At 41.7% G+C, this 8,428-nt stretch overlaps 1 protein-coding gene across 1 annotated transcript; it reads left to right on the forward strand.

Moving 5' to 3' along the window:
* The first annotated feature begins 5,980 nt into the window (after positions 1-5,980).
* On the forward strand, positions 5,981-6,850 carry LOC122486579 (olfactory receptor 7A10-like). The gene is made up of 2 exons (XM_043585925.1): positions 5,981-6,332; positions 6,618-6,850. The coding sequence occupies exons 1-2, from the start codon at positions 5,981-5,983 to the stop codon at positions 6,848-6,850; spliced, it is 585 nt and encodes a 194-aa protein (XP_043441860.1).
* The last annotated feature ends 1,578 nt before the right edge of the window (positions 6,851-8,428 follow it).

Below are 8,428 nucleotides of genomic sequence, written 5' to 3' on the forward strand. Positions count from 1 at the left end.
TAGACCACACTCACATTTATGCCCCAGGAATTCACTCTACCAGGTGCTAGGCAGAATATCTCCAAATTGATTTAATTTCTTCTCTATAATGTGGGTTCTTTAAATGTCAATTGACCCTAACCAGGGGAAGCTGATGAATGGAGAAGCTTAAACTCGGTTCCCTCAAATAATTTTATTGACTATGTCCCTGTGAGATTCCTACTGCTGTTATAAATCATTCCCACACTAGCTGCTGAAGACAAACACATACAGGTTCTTACAGTTCTGGAGTCAGAAGCTTCGAAGGATTCCCGTCGGGCTAATAGCAAGGTGTCTTCAGGGTTGTGGTCCTTCTGGAGGCTCAGGGGAGAATGTGTTTCCTTTCCAATTGCAGTCTCTGTTGCTGGCCACCTGCATTTCTTGACTCATGGCTCTTTCACCACCTTCATAGTCAGCAGGAGTGCATTCTCAAAATCTCTGACATCAACTCTTTTGTCTCCATCCTCAACATTTGGAGGACCTTCCTGACTACCCTAGTCCCACCTAGAGAATCACAGCTGATCCTTTTATCTCCATGGTAGCTAGTTTACAGCCCTGTTTAGTCTGCTACCTTAATCCTACATTGCTCTCAAAAATAACATGTGAAAGGTCCTGGGAATTAGGATGTGGACATATTTGGAAGGGCCTTATTCTGCCCACTACAAAATCTTTTTCATAAATGTATTATTTTTGTCACTTATAAAAGCAATAAACACAGAATTCACACAGAATTAAGAAAGAGTGAATACATTATTCCTTCAAAATTACATGCATGCAAGGACACCATTTGGTGCAGAAGACTTAAAAATACCTACACCTGTCTTTAACACCAAGATCCCAGCCTTGCTAATCAAAGAGTGGCCCACAGACCCAGACCCACAGTTTAGCATCACCCAGGAGCTGGTAGAAATGCAGAATCTCTGGGCCACCCAGGATGAGAGATTAGATTCTGCATTTGTAGTCGGATCTGTGTGAATGTACATGCACATTGAAGTTGGAGAACTGCTGGTGTAGCTGGGTTTCTCACCTTTTATGATCAACATTTGTGGCAGGATAATATTTTAGGGGGTGCTTTCCTTTGAATTTTAGGTGTTTGGCAGCTTCCCTTCAGACTTTGACAGACATCCTCAGGGGAAAATTCATTTCTGGCTTTGAAACACTGCCCCAGAATCTGAGAACTAGAAGCATCCTGACAGAATCAAACTCAAGGGTCACCACATACTCAGGTATTAAGTTTAGACAGATGACTAGACATAACAAAGCACCATTTCTACAATGTAGAATGGAGCTCATAAATGTACTTCCTCAGGTATGTTTATAAAAATTGAATCCAACTATCCCTATGAGAGGTCAAGCTCACATTGTAGTACGTAAAATATATAAATACATCTATTATAATTAAACATTTAATAACAAAGGACCAACCAATAGCTTTTACCTTGTGACAATGTAAGAAGTTCCTAATTGTGATGGCAAAAGTGTCTTGAAGCCAGTGTGTGTAGAACCCAAGGTTTATTATCAGAAGAACCCAGTTCTCTGTGCTTCTCTGTGCTGATAGCTCAGAGCCCGGAGCCTGCTTCGGATTCTGTATCCCTCTCTCTCTGTCCCTCCCCTGATCCTGCTCTGTCTCTCTCTGTCTCTCAAAAATAAATAAACGTTAAAAAATATTTTTTTAAAGAATAGACACTAGGGATGCTGGGTGACTCAGTTGGCTGAGCATCTGGCTCTTGATTTCGGCTCAGGTCCCAATCTCAGGAGCCTGGAGATTGAGCCCCCATCAGGTTCTGCATTGAGAGTGAGGAGCCTGCTTATGATTATCTCTCTTCCTGTCTCTCTCTGCCCCTCCCTGGTACTTTTTCTCCCATAGAAGAAGACAATGAAGAAGAAGAAGAAGAAGAAGAAGAAGAAGAAGAAGGAGGAGAAGGAGAAGGAAGAAGGGGAGGGGAAGGAGAAGAGGAGACACTGGAGATGGCAGGGCTGGGTCCCCGAGACAAGTCAAGGTTTTGGAGTTAGAGAGACCTAATCCCGGTGTGTTCTTCCTTCTTAGAGCTGGAGAAAAGTGTAACTCTGAGCTGAGATAACGTGCTAGGAGATTTACATAACAGGAAGAGGGCAAGTTCAGGGAAAAGGAGAAAGAAGAAAAGAACTGGATTCGCTTGATCTCTAACCTAGTCTTTTGGGAACTGAGATTCATCAGGAAGAAATCCTTTATGTCCAGAGCAGCTTTCCATTGGGAATCATACGCTTAGAGGTTGGAGTAACAAGAGGGAAATGCGCCTAATGAGCAGATACAGGGAGGTATAAATACCCTCTGGTCTCCCGTCAGCCTGTGAGATCTTGGACAGGAAGGCGAGTGGTTTTTGTCTGTTTGTTCTGAGTCCTAATTCCGGCTGGGACTGATGCTTCACTCCCCCCTACTGCCTCTGCTGAGGTCAGAGCCTTAGTCCCTGTTACCTGCTGTCCTGGGAGGAATTCAGTTTCACACGGAGACCTTCCTGTCAGACACCCAGCCAGGTGAGTCCAACAGCCCCGGGCACCGTGGATGACAGGGTTGTCCGAGAACATTAATCCATCATCACCTGGGGGCCAGTTCAACTTAGTCCATAGCAAGTGATCACTGTGTTTATTTGCTTGCGTAAATAATGAATGTATTTATTCACTGACTGTGCCGGTTTCGCAGAATGGCTCCTACGAACACTTTTGAGAGTCCTTCATATTCTTTATCATGAAAGGGATGCTCTAAACATCCTAAGATACACAGACCTCAGCACTGGGCAGGCTCTGGTCAGGATGTCCATAGGCAGAGACGTAGAAACCCTGCATTAAAAATATGAATATTTGTAATATAGCTGCTTTCAGGTCCTGCCTTCAACCTGTAACACCCACTTTTCCACCAGCAAATTCAGTGTAACCCCAAGACTACCCGCTTAAAAGTCCAACCACAGGGGCGCCTAGGTGGCTCAGTCAGTTAAGCGTCTGACTTTGGCTCATGTCATGATTTCACAGTCCATGAGTTCGAGCCCCACGCCAGGCTCTATGCTGACAGCTCAGAGTCTGGAACCTGCTTCGGATTCTGTGTCTCCCTCTCTCTCTGTCCCTCCCCACTTGCACTCTGTCTCTCTCTCTCTCTCTCTCTCAAAAATAAATAAACATTAAAAGAAAAGTTCCAACCACACACAATGTAACACTGCTCTAAGTTTTTTCCCCAGGTTCCTGGGTGAAGAAGACATTTCCTGTTGTTCCTTAATCTATCCCTCAGTTTCAGCAAATGTCATATATTTGATGACCTTTCTGATTATTATATGGCCATATGCTATTCCCCCTTCCCTGACTTTTTTTAGCATTTCAAAAGATTTCCTCAGATCATTGCTTCTGTCGACTTTGGAAAAACTCTTTGACCATAAAAATGTTTAACTTGGTTTAAATATTCCTATCTTCTTACTGCTGAGTTTCTTGCTTTATTTTAGTGGTTTTTCCCACCTGCAAATGTTATATGCAGTTTTCTTGATGTTCCATATATTGTATGGTTACATTTACACTGAAGTCATTATCCCTCTGGTGTTAGTAATGTATCTGAGAAAGAGGACTAATTTAATGTTTTTCCAGATGGATATCCATTTATTCCAGCTGTTACTTAGCAATTCATCTTTTTCCAACGAAACTGAAATACGACCGTGCCATATAGTAAATGTCCTTATACACTGAGACTTAATTCCTGATTCATTCAACAAATAATAACTGAGCATCTGCCATGGGCCAGAACATTCTAGGGACGTTATATGTCATATTCTTTCATGGTCTTTCACAATTTAGTTATTAATCTGTGTCGGTATTACTAATGACTGCTATTTTTATCTGTTCCACTTTGCTTTTGTTTTTCATACAACTTTGCTTATGACAGTTGTTTTCAAGCTACTATTTTAACCTGGTTTCCAGATCCTTTCATTCTTTCCATTCTATAACTTCTCATAGTCTTATATCTTTTTATAGTAAACATATATTCAACTAAGTTGGTGAAAAACAGAAATGAACAGAGAGGATAAAGTCCCTGCTCTTCTGAATGTTACAGTGTAGCATTGAGACTGTCATGATGTGGGCAGGATTTACAGAGCATAGTCTGGGGAGTCCTTTGCATGTTGGATGAGATCCAGAATGAGGATTAGAGGGTGTCCATTGGGTTTGAGAAAGAGAGATCTTTACTCAAGCCCAGGAATATCAATGAAAAGGTGCCACATATGAAGAGGGAGAAAGGAGCTAACCTCATCCCCTATCAATCACATAGAAATGAATCAGTCATATCATGATGCAGGAGGTACAGGAAAATGTCTTCTAGGTTTGATATAAAAATGCCCAACTTTGATTGTATTGGTTTATCCCTTTGTTTGTTTTTCTTGATGTATAATATAAACGGATATGTTAATATTTATATCTATTTATATTTTTATCTATATAGTTTTGTACAAGTACACCATGAATATATCACTATCTGTCTTTTAAACAAGTTTGTTTCATTCTCTTATTATTTTTGCTGGGCATCAGGGGATGTAACCAGGGGAGAAGCAAGGGAGATATTTCTTCCTCACAGTCTCTCAGGGACCACCCCCGCTTATGAGATCATTGCTCTCCCTCATCGATTTCATTCCCTCTGTATCTCACCCTCTGTCTCTTTCATTTATTGAACAGATTTTGTTACATTGGTGTAAATCACAGCGGAAAATTAACATTCCAGTATGGAGCTCCACGATGATTGGTCCATGGGAGGCTTAAGAATTAGCATTTCTGGGAACCATTTCTACACTTTGCAGGGGAAAGATGGCTGATCGGGTCTCCTTGGGTTGTATCCATTCCCAGCATAACCAAGAATGTGGGGGCTGTGAGGACAGGGAAATTCACCACCCAGAAGACCACGGTGTCTTGTGCGTGTGTGACTTGTAGAGGGTGAGCCGTCCTCACAACAGGGGCCAGGACTCCTCAATCCCAAGGTGACACCATACACGGGCCAGAACTCAGTCAAGAGCAGGCACCAAGACAGGGATCTGTGTCAATTCATGGGGTGGCTTTGCAGCACGATGAATACCGAGGGAGAGGCAGTGTGGACAAGGACGACTCTGTGCCTGGGGGTCACAGTTGTTGCAGAGAGGCCACATCCCTCCTCACATGTGTGACAGAGTCTGTCATCAGTGTCCCTCAACATCATTCCCCTGCAGCGCTGGCTTTGCTTTTTCGCTTGAACATTTGAAACAAGTACCTTCCTCAGGGCCTTTGCACTGGCCATTCCCCCTGCCAGGCACACACTTCCCCCAGAATCCTGTGTCTATATTTCTGTATTACATGACGTCTGTGCTCCAATGCCACCTGTGTACAGAATTGCCTAAATGCCATTAAAATAGATGCCCTATTTGCTCTCTGCTTTATCCCTGTTTCCCATTTCTTCACAGCACATCTTACCATCAAAAACGTGAGATAATCAAAAGATAATTGTGTCAAAAAGAAAATTGTATAATTATCTTCTTTGCTTACATATTTTTTCTCCATCGCTGTAGGGATTTTTGTCTTCAGCACTCTATACTCATTGCCTAGATAGTGCGTGAAAGTTGGTCAGCACTCAATTTATATTCCTGAATACTTGAAGCATTTCTCAGGAAAAGTATAAAATACATGATTTCTTAGGAAAGAAGCTGATTGACAATAAAAATATATCAGATGTGGCAGCGATGATTCCCTAAAGGGGACCATATCCGTGCACAACATATTAAAAGGAATTTCTGGACTGCAAAATAAAAAAAAACCAGTCACATTTCAATTTTGTAATACAAATTTGTGTTTTTTTCTTTCCCTCTTTCTCAGAGGTCACCTCCACCACATGGAACCAAGCAATGAAACACAATTTTCAAAGTTTCTTCTTCTGGGATTTTCAGAGGAACCAGGAATGCAGCCCCTCATATTTGGGCTTTTCCTCTCCATGTACCTGATCACTGTGTTTGGGAACCTGCTCATCATCTTGGCCATCAGCACAGACCCCAACCTCCACACGCCCATGTACTTCTTCCTGGCCAACCTGTCCTTTGTAGACATCTGCTTCACGTCCACCACCGTCCCGAAGATGCTGGTGAACATCCAGACTCAGAGCAAAGTCATAACCTATGCAGGCTGTATCACACAGATTTATTTTCTCATACTCTTTGCTGTGATGGACGTCTTCCTCCTGAGTGTGATGGCCTATGACCGGTTTGTGGCCATCCGTCACCCCCTGCACTACACGATCATCATGAACCCCCGGCTCTGTGGGCTGCTGGTTCTGGTGTCCTGGATCACGTGTGTCCTGAATTCCTTGTTACAAAGTTTAATGATGTTGCAGCTGTCCTTCTGTACACACTTGCATATCCCCCACTTTTTTTGTGAACTTAATCAGATGCTCCAACTGGCCTGTTCTGATACCTTTCTTAATAACGTGGTGATGTATCTTGCAGCTGTCTTGTTGGCTGGTGGTCCCTTCATTGGGATCCTTTACTCTTACTCTAAGATAGTTTCCTCCATATGTGGGATATCATCAGCTCAGGGAAAGTGTAAAGCATTTTCCACCTGTGCATCTCATCTATCGGTTGTCTCCTTATTTTATTGTACGATGCTCGGCGTGTACCTTAGCTCTGCTGCTACCCACAGCTCACGGTCAAGTGCCACAGCCGCGGTGATGTACACGGTGGTCACGCCCATGCTGAACCCCTTCATCTACAGCTTGAGGAACAAAGACATGAAAAGGGCTCTGAAAGCATTCTTTGGGAAGGAGACCCTTACATGGCCAATCGTCATAAGATTGAAGAAGTGCCTCTGATTGCAGGGGTCAAAGCCTCTGGGTCAGAGATTGTGGTCTTTATTCAGACTGTAGATGTAGTATTCCTCTTCCCGTTTATTTCCTTGTCCTCAACTTCCATATGCCATGTATGTAAGTCACTCTATGAAGCCCTGCTCTCTCTGATATCCTACAGATTTTCCCCTTGTATTTCCCACTTTCTGATATTTATTTCCAACCATGGATCTGAAATATTTGGAAATGTTCATTTACCTTGAGGCAACATAGATGTTTTTAAAAAATAATCTTTCTCAAACAATTGTGTCACACCAAATCATTTTTCTTTCATACGTGTTTTTTTAATGCCACGTTTACCACTGGTTAGCTCTCTGTATGTCTTAGGATTAGTGGGCAGAATTGGGTGCGTGATGGGCTAAATGGGCAATGGGCATTAGGGAGGGCACTTGTTGGGGTGAGCACTGGGTGTTGTATGTAAGTGATGAATCACTAAATTCTACTCCTGACACCAACACTACACTACATGTTCACTAACTAGAATTTAAATAAAAACGTGAAACAAACAAAAAGAACTGTCATGATTGATACTCCACCTATGGAAACAACCACACTTTATGACAAATATATATGATTTTAAAGTAGAACAATTTCTGAGACTATGTTTTTTCACTTATATGTCTGAAGGTCCTTTGTATATCAGTATCTTAACTGCTCTTCTTAATAGTGGACACTTAATATCTTAATGTGTCTTCTAGATTGGTTTTATTCTGCTCATTAGGATCCTGGTCTCTTAGTACCTTGTTGGCCACAATGTGTACGAAAGTCACTTCCTTACTGAAGTGTTCACCAAATACGCGTCTCCAAAAGAAGTCTTCATGGAACAACAAACTTAGATAGATTGACTTTAGAATATGATCTTAGACTCTAGATGCCCTTTAATATGATGAAGCAAAATTTTATTTTATGTTTTGTTCAATTTAAATTTTAGTTAGTTAATATACCATGCAATATTGGTTTCAGGAGTGAATTCCGTGATTCATCACTTACATACAACATCTAGTGCCCATCCCAACAAAGCGAAGTTTTAAATTGCACATTGTGCTCTTTAAAATATTTATTCTTCCTGCTGTACAGCTATTCATTGGAGTATGGAGGATTGGTGGCCATGTGTAAGGGGGCTTATCCAAATGGGGGAAGGACTGATTGACATTTTTCTACTTTTATTGAAATATCTCCTTGTTTCTTCCTGAAATCTTTACGCTGCCTTTGGTATGACTCCTTTCATTGTTGTAAAAGGAATATATCCTCCTTCCTTCTAAATTTTGTCATAACCATGAAAGGGGTGTCGAATGGTCATTTCCTCCATTATACATGTTTCTCAGGCTCAGGATTCTATTCATCTTCTATGCTCAAGGGATGACATAAGAGGGAGCTTGCATTCCTGTCTGGTCATGTGAATCAGGGACACCAGTTTTCCAACACAATAATGCATACATTTTCAATCTTTTCTGGCTATGGGGAAATGACCCTCAATGAGAGGTAGTTGTTTTGTTGTTTTTGTTGTTATTGTTTGTTTGTTTTTTAGAGAGAGAGAGAGAGAGA

Source organism: Prionailurus bengalensis, chromosome A2 (assembly GCF_016509475.1).
Source record: "Prionailurus bengalensis isolate Pbe53 chromosome A2, Fcat_Pben_1.1_paternal_pri, whole genome shotgun sequence".
NCBI classification, from domain to species: domain Eukaryota; kingdom Metazoa; phylum Chordata; class Mammalia; order Carnivora; family Felidae; genus Prionailurus; species Prionailurus bengalensis.

Coding starts and splice junctions, on each gene's coding strand:
- LOC122486579 (XM_043585925.1), top strand. CDS start 5,981: ATGTACCTGATCACTGTGTTTGGGAACCTGCTCATCATCTTGGCCATC. Junction 6,333..6,617: donor GGTTCTGGTGTCCTGGATCA/CGTGTGTCCTGA, acceptor CATCTCATCTAT/CGGTTGTCTCCTTATTTTAT.